Source organism: Grus americana, chromosome 9, assembly GCF_028858705.1.
Source record: "Grus americana isolate bGruAme1 chromosome 9, bGruAme1.mat, whole genome shotgun sequence".
Lineage (NCBI taxonomy): Eukaryota > Metazoa > Chordata > Aves > Gruiformes > Gruidae > Grus > Grus americana.
Window position 1 is genome coordinate 11,245,163 of NC_072860.1, and position 25,307 is coordinate 11,270,469.

General features: G+C 43.8%; 1 protein-coding gene across 2 annotated transcripts in view; it reads right to left on the bottom strand.

The window, feature by feature from the left end:
- Positions 1-6,814: 6,814 nt before the first annotated feature.
- PID1 (phosphotyrosine interaction domain containing 1) overlaps positions 6,815-25,307 on the bottom strand; it is a 91,801-nt gene continuing 73,308 nt past the window's right edge. For both annotated transcript variants that reach the window (XM_054835462.1, XM_054835463.1), the window contains exon 3: positions 6,815-8,785. In XM_054835462.1, coding sequence (XP_054691437.1) covers positions 8,309-8,785 — 477 coding nt within the window. In that variant the 3' untranslated portion in view covers positions 6,815-8,308. The remainder of the gene's footprint in view (positions 8,786-25,307) is intronic.

Consider the following 25,307-nt stretch of genomic DNA (forward strand, 5'->3'; position numbering starts at 1 on the left):
CAATTAAGTCGGAAGAAATACCTCAGGAGAGAAGCCGTTCTCCAGGATTTCAAGCAGAACAAACCGCTGCTGATGAATTAGCTCAGACCCACTGCAGCGCACAGGCAAAATGTGAACCACGCTGAAACTCTTGATTCTTAACGTTTCTAATGGCACAAATTAGGATTTCTGTAAGTAAGGCACAGGGAATGCGGCAACCTGCTACACGAGACCACGCTGGCTTAGGAAAGCTCAGCACAATTCAGCATCGCTTCATCCAGCAAAGCCTGCCAGGCACCCCGGCCCAGGGCTCAGCCGAACTGCGAGAGCACCCCGCAGCCAGCGACGCCGGGGCTGTCCTGGCCCCACGTGCCTTCCCGTGTCCCACCGGTGGCTGCTGTACTGGAGACATGTGCACCAGCTGGGACCCCCAGTCCTGTCCCACGCCACCAGCCTGACACCAAGGCTTTAATCACCTGAGGCAGTACAGCCCCGGTTCCCCGACTGAGTGCACACCAGCGATGACCTGTAATGAGTCAATTAGCAAGCGCTAGGCAATTATTGTTGGTCATCTTTCTGCAAACAGCGGGAAGGAGACTGTGGCCTTTCCCCCTCTGCTCAGCACAGACGAACGCGTTGCCATATAAACGCTTCCACAACACTGGCAGGAAAAGATGTATTGTTCTGACAGGTCACACAAATTTAACCAGAGCACGCTACCTGCTGAAGACACCGCGATGGCCCAGGGAGCAGAGCAGGGTTCACTGGACGTGACAGTGACCTCCTCCCAGGCGAGGCAGGACGGCCGAGCCGCGGCAGAGCGGCAGGCCACAGGGGTTACGCAGCTCCTCTCACGGCAGCCCTGGCTCCAGCTCGTCCTGGGCCATTCCTTTGCTACTGAACAGCAGCAACGATTAGAAACTGGGAAGGGAGATGCAAACTCCTTTTCTTTGTGTGGCCGGACCTGACTCAAAAAGCACAAAGAAATTCACCTGGAAACCCTGGAGAGAATCAGGTCCCAACCGTTTAGGAGAGCCTGGGTAGATGCGAAGCACGGTCTATTAGTCAAGGGCAGTTTCAGATTTCACCTGTTTCTGCGTTTGGATAGGCCGACATCTTTTATGGATATAAAAATATCCCACAGTTGACTATATCATCATTTAACCTCATTTTTCCTTTCTAGAGGAGTTTCCTTTGAAGTTCCTCTGCGTATTTCATTATCGTCTTGGGACCTGGAAAAGCTGTTGTTACTTGAAACTGCCAGATCTGGAAACCATTAAAGATGAGACCGAGCCAGGGAGCACCAGCGTGGTACTAAGCACTCAGCCACAACAATTTAACCCAACGGTGCAAGAAAACCTTGATTAATTATATCCTCAGTAATTATGTCTGAAAACTATTCCTACTATCTCTAAATGAGATAACTAATTTGAGATAGCAGTAAGTTACTTTTTCACACACATGTGGCCCATATCAACTTTGAAAAATTACTCGCTTTCTAAGAATGAAATCCACTCCTGCCAGTTGTTCTCAGAAAATCTATACTGCCCACAGAAAAACATACCAGCCACATTATGCATTATGCATAGGATTATAATGTTTCCTCTCTTTCCAAAAGCAATACAATTTCCAGGAAAATAACAGAGACTGTAACACAATGCAAATTAAAGCATAATAGATAAAAGTTATCTAGTACTATCTTCCCACTCTGATGGTGGAGGTTGAGAGAGACAAAGCCCCCTCGTGAAGGGATGCCTGGATTCCGTACCACGCAAGGCGCACAGTAAAAAGGCACTCTGCCATCAGAGCGGGGCTACTTCTAATGGCATGTTTTCAATAGGTGTTTTCACCTTGCCAACGTAAACTCACTGCATTAATACATGAGCAGTTTTCTCCTGACGAGAAAACATTAACTGCCTTTTCATATAAACCTTCCACCACTGGCATTAAAAAATGCAAAACAAACACCCCCCAGACACCCCCTCCATCTTTCTAGCAATAACTGGAAATCACGTCTATTGCCTACACGATCTATTGCTAAGATGTTCCTGTGCCAGGCACGGGCTTTGTCTCCTTAGGCTGTGGGCACAGCGTTAGGATTATCTTCAAATGCACTGCCAGGACCTGCTCAGTAGAGGGAGGCTGTTACTCCAAGTATTTTTAATGCTTCCTCAGATGTACATTAGAAATCTACCTTCTCACTTCCACCTTTTCTGAAAAGAGCTTGCAGCAACCCACATCTCTTGCTGAGACACACGATTTGAAGCTCCTCTCTCTTTCAGCAGGGTATATCAGGTACATAACTATTTGAAATCACGGAAAAGGAGAACAGACAGAGATGATGCCACCTGAGGAGCCCACCGAGCACCCTGCCATGGGCACATCCCACCAGAACGCAGCAACTTGCTGCTGCTGCTCACACACCCTGTGAAGTTTGGGGGTTTTTGCACTGGGCAGGAGTCCAACCCACCACTTCCAGGCACTGGCCATACCAGAGCATCACTAACCCAAGTCGCCACCATGGAAGCTGAGCACATCACATTTACTCATTCCGGTGAAGAATTTCCTACCACTCAACTGTACTGGGCATCTCTGCTGAACTGATCCCTGAAAAATCTCCAACAGCTTATCCTCACTTCTCAATCTTCACTGAACAGTTCAGTTTGGGGAAGCCCTTCGAAGAACAATGAACTACCCAGATTTTCACATATCCGGTTCATGCTCAGACACCAAAAATCTGAGCCTAGCATCTCCCTTATCCCATAGATGTATGCTTCCCTGTTGGTGCCCTTCCATTCCCCACGCAGCTTTAACAGCCTGCAGCTTTAATCCCGTTTGCAGCACATGGCCAGCACGTGCACCATGTCTGTGCTTCCAACATATTTCACAACACTTTTCAGAGAAGGCACCGCAGAAGACAGGATAACATCTCTCCAAACATACAACTACTTTCAATAAATCACTGTATCTGCCTTAACAGCCCTGGTCAAAATTAATTACAATCCTAACTGAAGAAATTGCCACGGCACTTACAATGAATTACTGCCATACAAGAGAGGTCTTCCCAAACTTCAAGCTCAGCCTGTGCAACTTAGCAATAAAAATTCAAACCAACAGCCTGACCCGACTTTCTTACAGCCTCCTGCAGCTACACAGGGACTGCTATCCCAGCCCAGCCTCCGGAGACGAGCTCTCCTGGCGCAGGCAGGCAGACCCTGCGGCTGCAGCCACAGGGACAGGAGCATCTGGCCCATGTCCCTGCTGGGGCTGGGGGGACCAGCCCCGCTTTCCCCCAGCCTGGCCCCAGGGCAGTGTGGAAGTCATGTCCTAGAGGTAAAAGATCCTTGGGGCAGTGGGTAAAAGCAGCCAATGATGATCAATTGTACAAAAAAAAAAAAAAAAAGGAAGGATGCATTTTAATGGACTTTAACAATAAAGGAACTTTTAAAAAAACCACCCTGTATCTGTTTAAAATTACATTAGAAAAAAGGTATAATGAATGTTCCTATTTTCACAAAACGAGATATTCTCTCACTGTAAACTCTTGGCAGACTGAACACTCTAGTCAACAGGATAACAACCATACATTTAAGCTATCACTTCCCAATTATACACAAATTAGTAATTCACTGCCACAGGGAAAAACGAGCCCAATCATACATCATTCTTACAGCAGCTAATTGGGCATGGAGCGAGACAGCTCTGGTGGTAAACGGTAAATAATGCATATAGCATATCAAACTTTGCATGTAGACAGACAACTTAATTTGCTTCTCACTAAAGAAAAAGGACTTTTTAAGAAGTAAACCATTTATCTCAACACTAACCCCGCCAGATTGCCTTCACACATACACCTACCTCCCATTACATATGTCCATCATACAGAAAATATTTATTAACAAGCATCACATTTCAAGACGTGTGTGTGTACATGTGTACATATATATATGCCTACAAACACATAGAGAAGCTTATAATTCAAATGAAATTCACTGTGAATACATGGATATTGAAGTCTCGAAGCTTCCAAGAATAACATGTATATGTAAAGTTTTCTAAGAGACTGATATGGGGTTGCCTCTGTATCAAAGGCTTCTCAGTCACATAGCATTTATTTGCAGGTTTTAGGAAAATTAAATGCAATTCATTGGCAACATCCGACTGCTTTTTCCTGTAAAAATGAAGCCACTTGCTACTGGAAAGTTAGGGAGTGGAACCAGCTGCAGAGGGGTATTTTTTTTTTGGTTGGTTGTGTTTCGGGTGGTGTTTTTTTTAAGCAAAACAAAACATTAAGCTGTTCTTAGGGGCCTCTGAGTTTAAAACATGAAAGAAATGAGACTCTGCTTTCCTCCTTCCCCACAGGCAAAAAATCCCATACACATCTAAGCAATTCTCGAGCAATTTGTGCTCGCTAGTGCAGTGTTGCTCTCCCCATAGTACAACTGCTCCTGAGCTACAATCATTCACTCGCAGCTCCACAGAAGAGTTGGTATGAACAGAAGATATTTAGACTTCATGACTTGAAAACTGGGCAAACTTACTCTCTGTAGAATAACACCTTCTTTTTTGTTACGGTAGTTAGAAAAATTATGAAAAATCACCTTGACAAAACGCCAGTGATGTTGCATATTGATGTTGAGGTGTAATGACCCAAATGCTCTCTAATTTTTCTGCAGGCCTAATAATACACTTAGATATTTGACCCCTTTCTTATTCTCCCATACAAACAGAAGAGGGAAAGAAATCCCTTATGTGTTTTCCTGGCTGATGCCGAAGGAACTCGTCAAGCCACAGCGGGATGCCGTGAGATCCAAAACTGGGCTCTTTGTAGTTGAAAAGCAAAGCCTTTAGCCAACTGGAAGGGACTTCTGATGGAAACTTTATGATGATTTTTCTTTTCCAACAGATTAAATGAAGGAAAAGTTTAACTTGATTTTTCATTCCGGTATCTATTGGCAACTGATATTCAGTGATAACTGATATGCTCACAATTTAGGAGTAAAAGCTTTTCTCCTTCATGCAAATGGCATCACACATTTGGTATTGATAACGCAGAGAGATTTGGCCAGAATTCCGAATTATCTAAGGATCCAAACTCATGATACTGATTATTTTTCAAATCTCATGTTTTCTAAGACAAACTGGAGTTCACACATTTCCTCATGTTCCCTTGCACGTTTGAACCCTGAGAAAATAGCGGGTTTGTGTTTCAAAGGGTCTGATTTAATCACAAGGACTAAAATTTTCTTCTTTGTATTTTAATCATTCAAAATTCCCATGTAATCCACAGCCTCCAAATGCTGAGGAATTGTCACAGAGGCCACAATATCAAATTTGTGAGAACTCCCCAACCCACTGTAAATCAGTGCAAGGTCAGTGAGGGCCACGCACACAGCAGCCACCTTGCCGTCTGCCACGTGTAACGGGTCCTCATCGGCACCCAGGAACAAATTTCCAAATGCACATAAGCAACTAGCAAACAGGCAAGCCCCGTGTTCCCAAAAGCATCGATTTCTCTGACACCAAGCCATGAAATACGACAATCCAAAACCACAACCACGGAACCTGCATCCCCATCACTGAGTGAGTGCATCATGGTGCTGCTAACATCAATGCACGACGCCATGTCCTGACATGGAGCATCACTGCAGACAATGATCTGCAGATGAAACAGCTGAAAATTACACTCCTGGATTATTCCTGGGTAACACCACGTGGCTGTGGGCTACGGAGGGGAAGTAACACCATAGCCCAGCAGATGCTGCCAGTCACAGACCTGACAAGGAAGGGGAGCAGCAGGATGCCACTTCAGAGTGTAGAGTAAAAGCACACTGGAGCAATCCTTTGCATTTCCACCCATGGTTTCTGTGTGTTGCTTCCAAATGAAGCCAGCACTGTTCACAGAAGTTTAATGTTCTTAAAAAAAAAAAAATCCCAACAAAGGTACTCTTTGCATAACCCACACCTGCAAGTGACTTAAGGAGACAGGGTATTTTCAGCAGACCCCAAAGTGTTAGAGGAAAGACCATGATTGAAAATAAAATGGTGACAGTATTTCTGTGTAGTTGTGCTCTGGCCTGGCCTGCTCGGTGAGACGGGCAGGCTGTGCCTGCCAGAAGAATCACACTCACCCCCACAGAAGGAACACACCCCACGCTTCAAGTATTTGGCCCCAGCGGAAATCCCAAACCCAAATCATCTGCCATAGTCCTCTGTAGGGCAGGCAGGAGGCATCTCAGCTCCTGGGTGTGAGGACGGCTGGTGTCATCCTTCTCCCCCTCCCACACTCGAGCAGCCCTTGGTTAAGAGCTGGGACTCGCAGTCAAACCTCTCCGTTGTCAGCAGGGACATCTGGCTGGAGGATGAAACGGGAGTTCGCACGCTGAGCCACGGCAGCTTTGGCAGCAGAGCATCCAAACACACACAGAAACTAACACATGATTACAGCTCTGAGCAAAAGAAAATAATTTGTCAAAAGTTGAAGAAAGTTTTGCCTAATTTTGTCTTTAGTCAAAAAGACAGGTCATACATGGCAGGACACTTTTTTTTTTTTTTTTTTGACCAGCATATAGCCCATACATAACCCTCCACTTCCAAATGAGCGTTGTCCACACACAGCAAAGTTAAAAAAAAAAAAAACCACTCATGGCAATAATTTACCTAAATATTTAAAAGAAAATAATTTTAAAATAGTAAAGGTAATTTCCATGAAGACTGATGTAATACTAAATGGAAATAAATTAACATTTTCATTCCACTAAATGAAATGAACACAGAACCCACACACACAAAACCACAGAGTCTGCATTGGAAAGACAGCTTAAAACTCCCAAAGTTTAACTCAAAACATTTTTTTTAATTAAAGTATGAATGCATTTATGCCGGAGAATAGTTTACATACATTGTAAAGCAAAAAGCATATTTTCAAGAGGTGTGGGCCCTCCTCTCCATGCTCAATCTTCATGCTTTAACACTGGACTCAAGACATATACTCTCACATACAAACATATAGACCCACAAAACACAGACATAGAGCTATCTGCTTCAATTAGCTTTCTTTTAAGGCTTCTGTAAGGTGCCCTAGTGCCCCTAACATTACCATAATTACGAACAAAATTGTAGAAAGGAGCAGCATTACTTGCAAACTATTGATCTGCTCTCAGCCTTAAAAAATATCAAGTGAAACGAGTTTTTTCCTTTTATTTGAGTTTTATTAAACATCTGCATTTAAGAAAGGCATGACTCTGGATATCTGTGAACAAGGAAAGATATGGGAATCGTAACATGAGCTTCTCAACCAGAACAGATGTTCAAACCTGACTCCTAAGGGGCCGTTTCCTTTGATCTTTACAGTAACGCAGCCCTGGCTGCGCAACGAGGCGTTACCAGCTCCATCCCAGCAGGGCCACTCGACCAGCAACACGGAGACTGGTGACACGGAGTTGAGGCTACCATGCTCATATTCCTTCAGACCTGAGGTTGATGAGAAGTCACAGTTCAAACACTGACAGACCCAAGTGTCCCTCAAGTCTTACCAGCGGGCCCCCCTCCTGTGGAGTACATCAGGGGTGGAAAATGCAGATAGTGGTGCTGGCTCGCTGTACCCCCAGCCATCGCGGAGTGTTTTTGCCCACCTCTTTTTGGTATCCTGCAGTTTATAGTCTGAAACTGCAACTACTGGTGCTGGGTGAAAGATGTGGCAGCAGGTATATTAAGAAAACAGGTACAATTAATAAAATAAAGGATAGCATATGATATAATGTGTACATACGAGCATCTTCTTTTGTTTTTTAATCTGTGAAATGTGAATTAACTGCAGAATGCCAGGCCATTAGTCTAAAAGGCTATGTATGGTTGTCTTAGCCTACGTACAGTCGAAGGATTTTTGTGATGCATTGTGGAGAAAGATTCAGGAACCATTAGGGCTTTCCAGGTCTACTGGCTCTTGTGCATAAGCCTCCAGCTAGGAATGCCAGAGGAGCAAGGAATAAAATTGCCTGACCAGTCTTGTAAGACAAGCAGGAATGAATCTACTTCATGGTATGCACCTGAACTACAGAGATGAGAAAGGGACAGTGATGGGTGGGTGAGAGAGATGGGGGAGGGAGGGCTTTTTTCCTCACTTTTACAACAGCAGCAGAATTCAATTTAACGTAATTATTTTAATGATGCATATCTGTAGGTACTGAATTGCTCTTTTGATTTAAAAAGCTGGTCAGACAAGTGTTTGGCAGTCCTTTCATTCCCCAATTTCAATCGTTGCTTATTCATCTATCAGCTCTCATTCTCTAGGCCATTTCTGCCTCTGCTGAACCGTGAATGAGTTCAGTCAGCCATCGTCAGGTTCAAATTCATGAGACACTTCCTCTGACGAGCTGTTCCTGTGGATCCGGCCATCGCTTTTCATGCTGTGAAAAGTCTTCTTAAAGGCCTCCATCATGGCATGGGCCAGCTTCTTGGCCTCCAGCTTGCTCTCACACTCTACAGCATGGCAGTCCATCTGGTAGGACAAGTCATCGTTGATCTCCCGATAGACCCAAGCAAAGATGTTTGGGCTGACATTGTGGTCAGCAGTGCAGTAGGCTATACGTGCTACCTGAAAGGTATCCATGTGGACTGTTGCCTCGCCTTTGAGGTCCAGATGATGCAGCCAGACTTGGAAAGGGCGAATTTCCAGAAGGGCGTTAGCTGGGTAAATATCCTCCCTGGCGAGCGTGTGCTTCTTCCATAATTCGATGACTGGTTTCTCTGTGCAGCCTGACAAAAACTGCATCCCTGTTGTGGAAACCTTACCCAAATACGTAACCTGCAAAGAAGAGCAAAGATAGGTGAAGCACAGAGAGTAGACTCTGGCATTGCTTTCTGCCATCCCAGGGAACTCTCCTTTGCCTGGAAAATAAAAGCAAACTCCCCAATTTCCCCATCTTCTTCAGTAAAACAGTTTTCAAATTCTTTTCCAAATATTTGCTTTTTCAGACGCTGACTTCACCATTCAAACCCAGATGTTAAAAATGTTCAGCCTCTGAGTTTCAAGGGATTTCACTCTCTTCAGCTCCCCTGGAAAGCCCAGCTTTAGAGCCCAGGACTGTACCTCTAAGCTCACGTTAGCAAGCCAGTGGAGCAGGCCCCAGGTAGCTGTGATGCTAACCACTTTTTTTTCCTTTCTACTTTATTCAGAAAATTTATTTGTATCATAGTTCAAACACTAATATTAGAGAGATGGAGACATTCCTAGTTTGATAAAGCAAGGCTGCAGGGGGTCAGAAAAGCATGATCATGGCAGAGGATTTTAAACGGAATGTTTTTTTCCAAAATGATCTTGTTTTTCCACCACTTCTGCTGTTTCTACTTAAGCATTAAGCCAGGAATAGCTCAAAGCTGTTTAAAACTCTATCTTTGAGCAGGGCTGAGACATTTATTACATCAATTTAAGACAATATACTGTTGAAAATATCTAGTAATAAATCTACCTTAGTTTAATCACATCATCTCTGTGCTTTTCTCTCTAGCTCTTTTGAGTAAATGTCCTGTTACCCGATCTGCACAGGAAAGCAAGGTGTCTGTAGTGCCCTTACTGTATTTTGTTCACCAAAAATCAAATTCATCGACAGGTCCATATCAAAATTCTGTATTAAGCCTGTGCATAAACATTCCCCTAAAACTGTGCAGCTGCTAAAGAGGCGTTCTTCCACTTATAGCTGACTGGAAGTTATTTTATCTAGGAAAAGGGATTTTCTCTAGAAAAGACAGACCAACACTACATAAATACAATTATGCAGATTATTCTATTTATTGCTATTGTCAGACTGGTGCATCTTAGAACAACTATATGAAAGCACAATTGCCTCTAATTTGTCTCTTGCAGCAGTTACTGCTTGAGACAGAATCTCGTGCCTCTTGCTTGATGTCTTATAACCTCATGTGCATTTTACTCAAGGCATTTGGAGAAAAAAGAAGTAATCACATGCGCTTTCCAAACTAATTTCTTCAAAATTCTGTATTAAACACACAGTATAAGCTATTTTTATTTTGTATATGTTTTAAGAAATGCAAAGAAAAAATATGGGGTTTCCACATTTAAACACATTACAAAAAATCATACCCACGAGGAATACAGGATTTGTATTCCATGCAAACAAAATTTTCCACAAGAAAAATATTTTGTTGTAAGCTTCATAGGTTTTGTTAAACTCAGAGACCTAAATTAAGCCATAATTAAGAAAAAACCTTACAAAACATTATTGGAAGTCCATGTGGCTTAATCATGCCTGCCAAAAAAGCAATTTCATAGCACTGACATTTCAAAATGGGAAGTCTTATTCTTTGCCTATAAATATTCATGCTTTGCACTGGGAATATGTTAGATCTTATAAAGCTTTATATTTTTTTGAACAGTGGGAAACACAACACCTAGAACAGTTAACAAGGCAAGACCTACCAGTGTTTTGCTTTATTTTATTATATTAGTGATGAGAGATGAGTTCCCTAAAGTACTGTAGAATAACTTAAAAGAAAACCTCAGAGCTCATAGTGCCAACTAAACACATACAAACAGAACACTTGACCAAAGAGGAATTTGTCTGCAACATACTGGGGGGTATTTCAACATATATCCACAGTCATATTGCTTTAAAAAGATCAAGATCAGTGTGCAAATTTGCACATTCAATATATTCTCCAAAGGTTCGCTCAGCACCATTTCACATTCACAAGCCAGCTAACAAAAGACTAACACACTCTGTAAATTACCCGGGCATTTGGGGTTAGATTCAAAGGCCACTGCAGTAACAGAAGTCCTTCACTGACTTCAAAGAGATTTGCACAAAGCCTTTAAACCCTGAGGAACAGATAATCAGCCTCTTGCTCATGCACTTTTTGTCACTGCCCAAACACAGTTTTGAATCCCCAGTCGCAGGAGAGACGCTGCCACCACTGCAACATTTTGTCCCCCCAGCCGCTGTTTGGAGAACACGGGTATCACTTGGAGCACGCAGAAGCAAGCACAACAGTAAATGCAGGGAATTGTTTCATGACAGGCTTGTCTGCAAGAGGCAGCTGTTGACAGCACATGAGCTGCCCTGCCGCAACGGCGTGAGCAATGGGAGAGGAGAGGAAAGGCAACTGCATCCCGCTCAGGCAGCGTTATTATGGGTCTTCCCAGGCAGTCAGCACTGCTGAGCTCGGTGCTGCAAACTCACCCCAGCACGCAGAGCATCAGCCTCTCAGCACCGACGACTCCCAAGCGATGCTCGGCACACCTCCGGCAGCTGAGGAGCAAGACCGGAGCAGGCTGTCACACGGGAGCGTAAACTGAGTTTAACGTTCTCGGTTCCTTCCCTGCCGCTAACTGCAACCCCCTGTTGGCCATCAATCCATGCGTGGGCTGCCTAAGTGTGAAGTTACAAGAAAAATTATGTATTTCCTTACAAATAAAGTATTTGTACTTCACGAAGAAAAGCAGTGAAATACTCTGAAAGCAGCCGAGGCCAAAGTAACTAATAAGAAGGATGGGATGATGGCTTGTTTACCAAAATGGGACATAACGCTCTGATTTACTGTCCTGGTTCTGTCACAGTACAACTGTGCAGGAACCTTTAGAAAGTTGCTTCCTTTAACACCACTTTGCATCTCCATTATATAAATTTCATTTTCCTTTGAGGACACATTCATAAATATTTATAAGGTGCTTAGACATTACAACGAGGAATTCACAGGAGAGAGAATAAACAAAAGCTCTGGTTTAGAGTCTCCCCTGTACTGTGTCTTACATAGCAACATCAACACCTACTGCTGTTATTTTTTGTTTCTTTTTAAACATATGATCAATTTTTTCCTAGTTGAGATACAAGCATTTCACAAGAGTAGCATTAATGAAGCTCTTAGTGAAGACAGATCGCTTCATGGTCCCCTGCTAAATACAGAACAGGGATACAGGGGCTGGTGAGACACCTTGAATATTTGACACCAAAAAAAAAAAAAAAAGCAGCATCCTGTTCAGAACAAAGGTTTCTTCATGATTAAATATCAAATATGTTATCCCTTACGTATTAATCTATCTGGACCTGGCCAATTTAGTATCTCAGGTATTAACATTTGCATGATTGCAGGGACAGTACAAGCATGAACTAAAACCGGAAAAGATGAATTTATAGGGCACTTCTCCCTGAGCTCTCAATTACAAGGTTATTCCACAAGTAACGCTCCCTGCATTTTGGCTCCTACCTCATCATGTCTCACAGCACATCCACCTTTATTGAAAAGCCCAGAAACCAATGGCCACAGATATCATTAGAATAAAGCTATTACAGTACAACCATCCTCCTTTCCAAGTTTGCCAACCAAAGATCAAAGAACAGATTATTCCTTCCATTATCAGATGGAGAAGAAAATTACGTTGAAGCAAAAATTCTGACTGGTGGTCTTTTCCATTAAAATCGATGGTGTCTCATCAGTGTGAAGCCAGGAGAAAGTATAAAAAAAAATAAAATTCATCTTTAATACTTGTAAGAACCAGATGTGAAGGGCACAGAAACACATTACTATTACTATTGTTATTATTATTGCACGTGCAAACACACACTGAAGAAGTGCCTGAAGAGAAGCAACCGCGTAGCCTTACCAACTAGAGAGGAATCATTGACAAGGACCGGCAACAGCCACAGCTCAGGCTGAAAGCCGCGTCTGTGATAATACAGTTTCGACCACCAGACAAAGTTCACCAGAACTGAATAATGCTTTTCCTTCCTCCAAAACACTGGACAGAGGTCACTTGGCACCAAACATCAATCCAGGAAGATGACTTATTTGTGACAGCATAGCGCGTCCCATGGCAAGTGTCATCCTATACACACCGAGGCCAGTAGCCGCCTTCCCTCCCCTCTAGCCTCAGCACAAGGCAGAGTAGCCACAGGTTGGTTCTAACGTGTAAATTATGATCAAGCTGTTGCAGCCTTTACTTGTTCTGGACACTGTATTTTAAGTGAGAAAAGGAATGGAAAAGCCAGCTCAATGCCACTGCGTTAACCTTAAGCAATAAAGGCATTTCATACCGTATCTTCTTCCACGGGTAGGAATATATTTCTTAATGGCAATTTCAGTGCTTTACTTTCTGTGTTCTATCTTTCCCATGGATTTGTGGAAGATACAACTTGCAACAACTTCTTGTGCGTGTTAAAAATTATCCACATTCTTTCCAGTCTTTCTATGGCAAACTGGCATTTTCCATCTGATCCTTCGCTCCCTGGCAAGCCGCTGTCACCCAACATGACATAAAACACACTTGTGGTTTCACCACTTCTCTGCTTGCAAACATTCAAACCTTTAGCAAAAGCCGAGATGCTCTGAAGACCTCCTTATTTCACCCTAGAGACTTGCCAACACCAGCGTCAGTATCTGACAAACTGTCCTAACAGAAAAATGCTGTGGCTTTGCCCTTTCATAACACAGCTACAGCCATCTGACATGTAGAGATGTCTCATGTCAAAGGACATGAAGAGATGTCTCATGTCAAAGGACATGAAGATTAATCGATGTCATCTTTCATGCACCATCCTGGACACAAAAAAACCTGAGTATTTTGACATTGTTGATTTCGACCCCTTCCATCCAGTAACATATCATGAAAATACCTTTTAATAACTAGGCTCAAGAGTTTGCCAACTTTGAAAAGACCAATATAGCAGCTGCCATTGACATTTTCATTTCTAGCACAGCACAATTTGTCAGAAGTAATAAGGGGATTTTACTTTCCATACTCAATTCTTTTCTCTATCATTGACCTCACGTTGTTTACTTGTAGCTCATAGGAGATAAAGAACAGCTTTGCTCCTGCATGTGTCAATCTGACTTCAGATCTGACTCCCCTACGGACCATTAAGTCCACACTGCTCCTGACTCATGAGCCTCAGTTGGGCACCTAAAGTTAAGCGGCCCAATTCCTTTTTCTCCTTCTGTTCCCTATCCCCAGTCCATAGACTATCATTGCTCCAAGAAAGCAGATCCAAGTTGTAAAGAGGCGTAATTATTACATTACACGAGGGCAGATGCTCTCTTGGCACAGGAGTCTGGCACGGGAGCACGTATGCACGCAGGACTCTGGGCTCTCTCACACTGTTCAAGACCATGATCAAAGGACCATATGGAAAATTAACTACTTAGTTATTTCTTTAATATAAGTATTTCTTCCACACCAGATAATGAGGGTCTTTGTCAACAAAATGAACAAAGCAAATTAAAAAAATAAAACAAACAGAGCACTGAACTTGAGCAGCAGGTATTTACTCTGCATATTTGCAGTCACCAGAGGATGTCCTAGAGGATGTTGAATCTTATGCAAATCTTACTAATAGGCGACTGTCTCTTTTGTTGATCTGTGTTTTAAAACAAACATTCTTTTAGCCTCAAATCTGGTCTAGTTGCAACTGATCATGTTTGATCTGAGAAGATATTTCTCACTTAAAGGTGAGGCAAGCAGAGGTAATGACACATTTTCTTCCTGAAATCAGAACAACTTCTTCTGTGGCAACATCAGGGCATGTGGTAATGAAAAAATCGATTGGAAGGGTCTGTGTCAGGATGCACAGGTATAGACCCTGCGGTCAGCACATGCAGGACAAGAAAGCCCAAGCTTCACCCAGCCTCCATGCACATATTGTTGAGGCCAGAACAAAGCAAGCTCGATCTCCACATCATTACCAGGTCTGGAAAACACTGCAAAAAGCTGCTACTCAGAAAACCTGAGCTCAGGCTTCCCTGTGCCCCAGCAGCCAGCCACACCACCAGGCACCGGGCCTGAAGTCCAAAGCTGTCTGGATACAGCCCCATAGCCTCCAGTGCCTCCAAAGGGCATCAGAAGATTGCATTAGATATGGTACTGGTGGATCCCAAACATCACCTTCTTCGGTTCAGAGACAAAAATAAATAAAAATATATTTAAGAAAAAATAAGATTAAAAGGGCATGTTTCCCCACGGCACTGCCACCTGGAATAGCTCCCCTTCACGCACCATGTTACCCCTCATATCACAAAGCTGTGGAGAGACTCTCCGAGAGGAGCCCTGGGCAGCCTGGCAGGACCCACCAGCACGTCTGCTGGTCCTTCGGGGACGGGGACGCAGCGCAGCGTTTGGAAAGCTGGCCAGGAGGCAAGGTGGCTGGGGGATGGGGGGGGAGCTTCACTGCAATGGCAGCATGCACCAAGCCGACAGTGTGTCTCACGCTGGTGGCCGGGCAGGGTCAGAGCTTGCCGGGGAGTCGCACAGCTTTGAGCTCTGAAACTGGATTTTTTATCCCCAGCAGAGCTGGAATACAAGTGGGACAGGTCTGCAGCGGGCTGCCCAGCAGCTCAGTCAGTCATGGCACATATTACATTTCAGTAAAAGCAAAGTTAGCTGTACAGTCATTTGCAATATCTTTAATTAACACACCCAGCTCCTGGCGCAGAGCAAGCGTGTCGTGCCAGCCAGGGTGCCCGTCTCGCCGCAGCACCGCAGCAGCTCAGCTCTCCTCGCCCTCAGGCGCAGTGACTCTGCCTCGGGCTGGCGGCTTTGGCGTTTAGAGCCAAAAACTCCTTTTTGGCTCCAGAGGAAAAACAAAAATATCCCAGACATTCCACTGGATGACTGAGCAAATACCGTGAACTGCATTCAAGCAACGTTTGCTTAAGACCCAACAAACTAACTCAGTTAAGGAAAAAGGCTGCACAGTTTCCCTCTGGCTGTCGCTGCTTCCTCACCCACACTGCCCGCCATCCAGCCAAAGCCTTCGCGGCACAAACACGAGGGTCTTTGTGGGAACTACAGGGCTCCTCGGCACACAGAAATATTCAGTAAATGCAGTAACGGGGCTTAAAGAAATATGTGAAGAACTGTTTTATTTTGGAGAAGAAATTCAGAGGGAGAACAGACTGAGCTGGGCAACAGTTTAATGGAAAATAACCATCAACTCTGACGGCTGTCCTCTGGTTTAGGAGCGAGGGAAAAAGACATCAGTAGTTAATGTCTGATTTATTCCGAGCAATCAAAGAGTAGCTCCAGAAAACACTGGAAGTGTCAGCACCTCTTCACCAGTGAAGTCAACAGCCAGCATCTGACTCCCTTAGTGGGAACTAAGCTGGACCTAAGTTTTAAAACAATGCTAAAATCCCCCCTTGAAAACAAAAATAATAAACAAACCCAGCAAGAAATGCATTCAGCTCTTTACATCTTCAGAACTCCTTTGGAAAAAACAACTGCTAAGCAGCAGCTGCTCCTTCCGTCCATCCATCCGTCCCCACGGCCACACTCGCAGCAGCCCTTCACAGGTGCCTTTATTTTCCCATGTGTTTCCCAGCTGTCAGCGTGCGGCAGATCCTGGCTTAGCTCAGTCCCAGGAAGGGTTCAACACACAAGTAAGGTGTAAAGTGCTAGCATGGGGCAGTCACTTTGGACATAACTCAACCCAACTAAATCCCTTTAAAGGACGCAAGAGCACTGGTTATTTTTGACCCATCGTTATTCTTCCAGGTTTTACAGCCTCTGTTCTTCCAGGTAGCTGTAGCAGGTGAGGGAGAAGGAAGAGCTGGGGCACCGTGAAAATGCCTTTTCTTGAAAAATGCTCATCCCCAGCAGAGAGAAAAACATATTACCAATTTCACTGCTCCTTCTGAGCTAGCCTAGGAAAGCCCTTAACATGGCCGCAGGCCGAGCAGAGGAGTTACCATGCTCCAGGGTGGGTGTCCCAAGGCCCTGTCCCACATCTGCCAGGGCAGCATCTCAGGTACAGGGCTTTTCTGATGGAGGACAGAGCTCACCCGCAAAGGATCTCTCATTCCCCAGCCACCGAGTGGGACAAACACTCCAGGGTCTACAGAGATCAAGCGCAGGGCACATCTCTGAGATCCTGTCCCAGCTCTGAGCGAGACACCAGAGAGCGCACAGACCTCCCAGAGCCCCTCTTCCTGGCCAGATAAAACCCCCGTCTTCCCAGAGCAGAGCCGCCAGGCCTCTCGCTGATGGCGCTTGGGGAGGGGAGCAGGGGACATCCACCTCTGCAGAGCGCCCACAGGAGCAGAGCCCTCCTCACCCCGCATGACTAGCCCCGTCACCGACACCAACCACACTGCCTGGGGAAGCGGGGGGAAAAAAAAATTGACATTTGGCAAGTTCAAGATTTAGTAAATAAATGTACTGGAAGAGAAAAGATTTACCCTTGACAGCTTAATTTGTAAGCTCTGAGAGGAACAAAAGCAAACAAGAGAAAGCCCACTGGCTCTGCAGGCCAAACAGCCAGTGTGGGATAAATAAGCAGCAAGCAGAGCTCTCCTTTGGAAACACAACCCTGAGAAACGCAACGGTCCGAGCTTTTCACCTTTCATTACATCCGGCAGCTGCTCAACAAGCCTCTTTATAAACTACCCTGGGTATTAAACTACTGTCCTCAGCTAGATCTCAGAGCACCTAACTTATATCCAGCGACCAGAGTCTCTGCCTAACTGGCCAAATGGTTAACCAAGCCCAAACCCAACCTCAGCAAGAGCCAGCTCTGCTCCCTGCAATCTCCCGTTAGCAACAAAAGGATTGCCTCTTGCATTTTATTTTCCACTGGACAGGAAGCTCTTTTTGTGGTTTGGCTTGCAGGGATGCGCCTGAAATGAAATCAAGTGGGACTGGCAAACTGCAACTAGCTTGCAGTCAGAGACACTTGGGTCCTGATGTGAGAGGAAGATTTACACTGCACTATTTAAAACTCAAGAAATCAATTTAATTCTAGCAGTGATTTAAAAATGTTGTGGTGCAAGACATAACTGAATGAACAAATACGTCGATCATACACAACCTCAGCAGGGCTGCTGGCCACCCTGCCATACAAGTTGATGATTATTTTTATGCCCAAATACTTTCTTTATGTTGCTATTTAGATCACTTTCCTCCTTTGTCTCCTTTCATTGCCCCACATAACTTCCTTTCTTTGTGCCCAGTTACCACTGGGTTGAAATTAATTCTTGGATAAGCCAGTTCATTTCCCATTGTCCTTCGGGAGTCTTCCAGGGCAAGGAGAGATGTGGAGGCAGCCAGGGAAGTGAGAAGAAAACCAACCCACGCTGCAGTCACTAGTTGCAATTACTTGGAGTTTCCTTCACACGAAGTGCTTCCAAAACCTCTCTTCTGCTACCTCAAAACCTTCACTTTGAGAATGTCCCTTCTGCCAGGAGAAAGCGGCGTAAGTTTGTACGATCATGATTACCCCCAGACATCTACCTTCACGTTTAAGTTCAAATTACAAACAAGTTTTTTTCCCTACACATTCTTTATTTACATGAGGTCAAAACTGAATGTGGAAATCTGATTAAGCAACACGTCGTGCTTCAGAAAGCTTTTCGGTCCTGGGCTCCTCACAGCTGTTGTCTCGTAGCAGAGGGAAGGAGCCCACGGGTGGAGAGGGGGGCAGGCTGTTTGCTTTTACTTTGTTCCCCTTCCTTTCCAACCCACAGAAAGCTCACTTTGGCACCAGTCCTACAAAAACTTCTCCAATTGTACTTAATGGAGCGTGCAAAGGGTGAGTACAGGAATGGCTATATAACTTGGGCCACCGTTTCCACTGGGGCTTATGCATTTTATGTACTCTCCAAGACTTTGGACACTGAAGCACTCCCAGAAAGCCATGCAGAGTGCACGTTTTTCAGGATCTTTTATGGCTGAGAGATCTGTCCTCAAGGTTCCCTTCTTTGAGCATTCCCCATGAGATCCTTGCATTTCCCCTTTAGTTCTTCCTTTTAAAAGAACGTGCCAAGTAATAAAACTGAACAAAGCCCATGTTACTAAGACATTCAGTTCTGGAGACCAAACATCTCAACTGCACTTGCTTCCTGGCACAACTTGACAACACCTGAAATTAAGAGCAAACGGGAAGGGAGCCAGTTTCAGGGACCACTGAAGATGACTGCAAATCTGGTTTGTATTTCAAGAGAAATGTCAGGCCTACATCGCAGCAGAAACAGAAGAAAAACAATTACAAGTAAACCATTTCCGTTCTTCCTCCCCAAGTGTCGTAAGACCAGTAACATTCAAAAAAAGAAAAATTATGAAACAAACAACAGACACGAGAGACTCCTAGAAATGGCAGCACTTACTCCTTCCGCTATCCTCCACACACTGCAAATGAAACGCATTCCCTGAAGAGAACAGGGGAACGCGGAAATATCATCCCCATATAAACGTAACTATGCCCGCATCTGCAAAGTCTCCTGTTAGGGTACTCTGTCATTAGTTTTACATCTCTCTCATGCATCACTATGTGACATGAGTTCCGTGAGTTAACAAAACCCTTAGAGAATTTTCCAGCTCTCTCAAGTTTTAGCATCTTCAGGAAAAGCCTTATTCAAAGGCTGCAGAAGAAGAAATACAGTGCCTACACTGGGACGGAGCTCTTACACTGCAGCAATGAAAAACACAACTTGCATGTTTCAACTTTAAAAAAAAAAAGCACTAAATACATTATTAAAAAGAAAATATAGTTAAACAACTCTTTTTATTGCTAAATGAGCCCTTAGATAAATATGCCTGATTTACCATTTTGTTTGTTTATCTAATTCTGGATCAGGGCCATAGCAACACAGGCCCTGCACAGACAGAAGGAATACGTCGCTGCCTCTAAGCTTTATGACACTATATTAGAATTTAACCAGAAATTTCCCACTCAACAATGCAACAATACATTAGCAGACTAAACAGAAGATTTTAAAAGAGCAAATATTTCCCATAGAGTATAATGATGGAAGACAACGGTGCCACACAGTTTTTAATTCATTTCCAAAGCCATGGTTCACAGTGCCTCCAAGGTTCTGTTTTCACAATGGATTTAGTGCTCGTCTGTGCCTTCAGTACAGTCACTTCCCATTTGCATAATATCTTTCCAGACAGTACAGAGAGATCTGAATGCAATCCTTAGCCCCCAAGAGCAATCAGTGAATTGAGTATTCATGTGGACTACCTGGGCTCCAGAGAGGTTCCTCTCCTGGGAATTTCTCCAGGCAGCGAGAGGTCTTTTACAGTGACACAGAGGGAGCCTCCCTCCTTTTCTGGCTAATTTAATCACAGCACCACCTGTGTGCCTCTCCAAAACACCCAACCTTGCCTCCAACCCATTCTCTTGGCAGGTATTTCAGCTCTAAGGCGATGAGCCTACGTAGCAGCCAGAAGGCAGAGTCCTTAACCACCTGGAGCAAAAACTAAGACGTGGAGACTTCTATGGTGCTAGTTTCAGCCAAGATGAAAGGAAAGACCAAGCCATGGTTCGGAGAGCCCGGAAGGCAGCACTCCAAAGTGGAGGACTGTCTGGAGGAAAGAAGGGGAGGGGGACAAAGGTCCTCTTCTCTGGGGACAGCTCTGCTTATCACTGCTGCAATTTAGATCACCTACTACAGCAGCTTGCCCCCAGTACAATTCAGACGGCTGCAGGTCAGACCCAATTGCTATTCACACCAGTTGTGCAGCAAACTCCTAGGAGCTCCCTTCATATCCACAGTTCATCTCTCTGGTATTAGAGGTCAGGGCTTTTACAAAGGGAAGAAAATTCATTTTCATAGCGTCCACTGGCCCTGAAACTGACTTTGCAAAGACAAAATCTATAGCGAATTGCCCTACTGTTGATCTGTTTGACGAAGGACAAGCTGGTGCAAATTTCAGGGATCAAAGGAAAAAAAATAAACTACTTATGATAGAAATAAATAAACCTTTCACGTTTTTTCTTGACATTTATTGTCTTTGTGCAACAATAAATACCTGCAGTTAAAAATATAATAATCAATAACATTATAAAAAGGCCCCAGTCTTGCAGTTCTCAGCCAACCAAAACTGCCATCTGGATTTAAAAAATTGCTCCAATTTATATTTGCAGAGGATGTCTGTATTTGTATGAATAGTAAGAAAGAAAGGATATATAGATACAGTAGCAAAACACAATGGTGGGATCAATACTGATTCAGAGCAACCGCTGAACCAGCAGAGCATCACATTCATCTACTCTCCATAGCCTATGTTGCTTTAGGAGAAGTTAGGGTAAAAGAAATGTAACAGCAGGTCCGCTCATTCCTATTTTCTATCTTCCTCTTTGCAGTCTGGCAGCCGCTGGGACTACACGGCCAAGCCACGGGGAGCAGAAAGCCTACCGGGTGCTTTGCCACTGAAGGTCAGAGACCTGTACTCCAGTGCTGTTGGGCTGCCTGGGGGTAGGGTCAGTGCTGGATAAAGCAACATTAACTCTCTGAAATGGCTCTTCAGCATGACCACGGAATACAGCAAAGAACATTACAGGCTGCCTATGACATTGTCTCTAAGTCAAATACATCCATCCTATCAAGCACATATCCATAGCATAATAAGCTCGATGAGGTCTCACCACCCAAAAGTTAACATATTGCTAACTATAACTGCAATATATATCTGGTCGAAGTCTCAGAAGTCTGATGATTGTTTCTATATGAACAATTACTCAAACACTTTCCATTAACAAGGTGTTTCACAGCTCTGTAACAAGTAAATACTTAGTCCTAGCCATTTATCATCATCCTACACTTACAACTTTCCATACAGTTATTAAAATTACTTAATAGAATAAGCAGATCTTTTTAAGAGCTTAATAGTTCTTGATCATATCAAACCAAGAGTCCAACCAGTGCATTATACTTTCTCCAGCACTTTCCAGTATCAGACAGAAAGGGAAGAATAAAGAAGCAGGGTCCGAACTGACAAAGCAATGGCCAAGACTGGAATAAGCTGCCCACAGGGGAAAGTTTCTCTTCCCCAAACAGCAGGAACCAAATATTTCAAGGCATTTCAAGAAAGCCCATGGGTTTAGAGTGCTCTCTCCCTTTGCTTTGAGATATTGACAGAGATTTTCAAAAGAGCACAGACAGCAACACATGTTGAGCATTTTAAGAAAAGCTGCCCACTCTTTCAGTACCTAGAAATACAGGCAGAAATTTGGCAAGAGAGATTACTGTGCATTAACAAATGAGGAATTACTCGTCTTTTAAAATTCTGCAGCTTCCCCATCTAGGCTGAAGCAAGCAAACTCAAAGCGTTCCTGTTCCTAGGGAGCCCGATACAACGCCGATAAGAGACATAGTTGTACTTTCACTCACAGGATTAGAGCCCTTGCTGTCTCTCCTAACAGTCTGGTTTCCTACCAAAGCTGTTATTGTTTTGCGTAAATACTTTTAAATAGAAAATAACATATATTTTAGGTTTAATTATGCATGGGCTTAAATATGACAGCACAATAGAGAGAAAGCAGCATTTTGCGTAACATAGAATTTACTTTAGATTTACTTTATGCTAAAAGTGTAGATATTTACAGTAAAAGCACACACTATATTATTTGTCCCCATCATCTGTCTCTAGCCTTCCACTCTTTTCCTCTGCTGCCTCCTTATCAAAACAAGTTGGTATCTCTTGTTGGGCCAAAACCAAGTAGAAGGTTCTTTAATTAGAGTGCAAACCCACCAACAGCATTAGAGTTCAAGCCATGTATGCAAAAATCAAATCCGAACAGGCCAACCTAGCTATTTCTGTGAGGGAATCTTATTTACAAGAAAACATCCTGCTTCCACAAGAAACTCACAAAAGAACCAAACTAGGGGACAAAAAAAAAAAAACCCTAAACAAACAAACCCCAGTGTATTTCTTACTCCAGGCAAGGGCAACCAGCACATGATGTTTCTTCGGAGGATCTTGTCTACCTTTTCTTTCCCAAGGAGAAGCAGCTGAAATAGAGGTTAGTCCCCACCTGAAAAACCAAATACTATGGCAGACAATATAGATTATAATTTGTCATCTTGTTTTGTCATTAGGAAGGTAAGATTTTTATTTTCATTAAAAAATTGTAGATAAAAACCAACTGCATCTCCCTTCTCACAAAAGCACCAAGGAGAGATTATAAAGATCTCCACATTTCAAACAGCCACAGCACGAAGAAGGCACTCCCTCCCACGGCAGCACGATCACACGATATGCACCGGTGAACTGGAGCACAGCCCTTCTCGGGATGAGCTCGCCAACGCCCAGATAGGGCATTAACGCACCGTATCGTAACGCCTGTCACAGCCTGAGGTTTCTGACATCCCAAACTGTTCAGCAGTGTACATAGACAGCTTCCTATCTGCGTGCATAAAGTGACACTGTGCTATTCTAACAGGATATGATATACATATATATGTACTACAAAATAATTCCATTGAATTATTTATAACACCTTTCTTCTCAAAGAAGAGTTTAGCAAGCTGTATCATTAAAATATAAACAGCGGCTGCCGACATGTCGCTGTATACCCCAACTCCAGAGTTCAGAACGGGAGGAGATGAATAGTATTACTGAGGGAAACTGGGCAATTTATGTGGGAGCAGTGTAATTAATGGAGATGGAAATCAGACTCTAGCAGCCATGTCCAGAGTGCTACCCTTGCAAAAAGAGACAGAGTTTTCCAACGATTGCAGCGGTCAGGACGCTGTCTCATTCACGGCAGCGTCATTAGGAGTGGTGTCTCCCCAGAGCATGGGGGAGTACTGCCTTTACACCACCATGTCTGCTACACTCCCACTCACTTTGCAGAGCAGGTCCTGGCTACATAAACACCCAAGAACCAGCAAATACAAAGGAGAGGCGTTCATGAAGCAAGGTAACTTCACTAGTTTCTTGCACCTGCCTTCTTTCCTGCCTGCCATTTGCTCTGCTTCCTTCCTTCCCTCTCAGGAATGTGCAATCCCAGCAATGGACAAGTGCCCCATCAGCACTGTCTGCACCGGTGGGTGAGGGAAATAGGTGGGAGCTGCATCTGCTTGGGACAGAGCCGGGACAGAGTGTGGAAGCTAGGAAAACCACAGCAAGTGGGAACGTTCTATAGGGAAGACTGAAAACGTGTGGAACAGGGAAAGAGCCGTGACATGACCCTGAGAAAGCTCTTGCTGGAAATGCAGCTTTTTCCAGGGTGGACTGCAAAGCAGAGCACACCCTTCACACGGAAATGTGTGGATTTGCCTGGATGATCCATAAGGATACTCCCAGGCTCCTTGTAACCACTGAAATGGAGTTAATCTGATCATAAACCAATGATTAGAATGAACACTGAAAGTTTTACCCAGACATTTTTAATTTAAGATATTGGGAAGAAATTTTAGAAGGTGAACAGAAGAAATTCCATGGAGTAGTCCAGAGAAAGTGCATCTCAGGGGTGGGTCATACTGTAGAGGATACCAGCCAGAAAGGCTAATAAAAACAGAGAAGCTGTGAGATCCCAGCAGAACTGCCACCTGTGCTCTCCTGGAGATGGTCCAAGAGGATGACGGCACAGTACCACACGCCAAAGCAAAATCTACTCTCCATTATGTATGGCTGTTGCACTTTGGAAAAATACATAACCAGCACGATTATGTTTAGCAAGCGAGAACTTGAGAGAGGGCAAAAATCACTTTGGCTACTACTTATAGACTGGGTTTGGACTTGTATTACAAACTGTCTGGAAGACATCAAGAAACCAAATATTTCTCTTTGATGTAGAGCACAAACTGCTCTGGAGTTTCTTTTTAAAAGGAAAGCGGCCTTTTCCTTTTATGCTTTAGGCAAAGAAGTCATAATGTCCTTCACACTTTCCAACTAACACTGAAAACTCTTACACAACACAATGTCAGGTATAACCAAGATCTTGCATTTGAACTAATTAAATCAAGGATGCAATGGCAAGAACAGGCTTCATCTTGCTTGTGTCCTCCAGTTTCAGCAACTAAGCTGCCACCTTCATGCACCTACTGTTTTTGAAATTAAAATGAAGTAAACACACACACTAAGAGAACAGAACAGAAATTTGTATCCAAATGTGTCCTGCGAGTGTGAAAAAGGAGATAAATACCTGGGCTTTGCCAGATGGCAAAATTATCACCTTAGGCCTGGAAAAATTCTTCAAGAATCAACAAAAGACTAGCATAAATCCTTCCATGTAGATGGATAAAGCCACACACAGTAGCTTTCATAACACTTAAAGACCTTGACTTAGGTGCGTGTACAGTCACTCTACTTGATCACTACGTAACCTGTTCGGGAATGCAAACTCTTGTAATCCAAGTTTCTTCTACTTCATAAGCACTTCTCAGCAGATGATTCTCAGATGAAAAACGCCCTAATCACACCTGAAGGGCATCATCACATGCATAGCACTGCCAGAAAACCAAACACCACCTATTCTGAAGGCGCACTGAATTCCTGGTTAAAAGGAGCTATCGTTCTTCTCTCTTCCAGTAGGTGATCAGCTTGAAGTTACTAAGAAATGACTGTATTTATATTTTTTTTAATTAAAAAGATA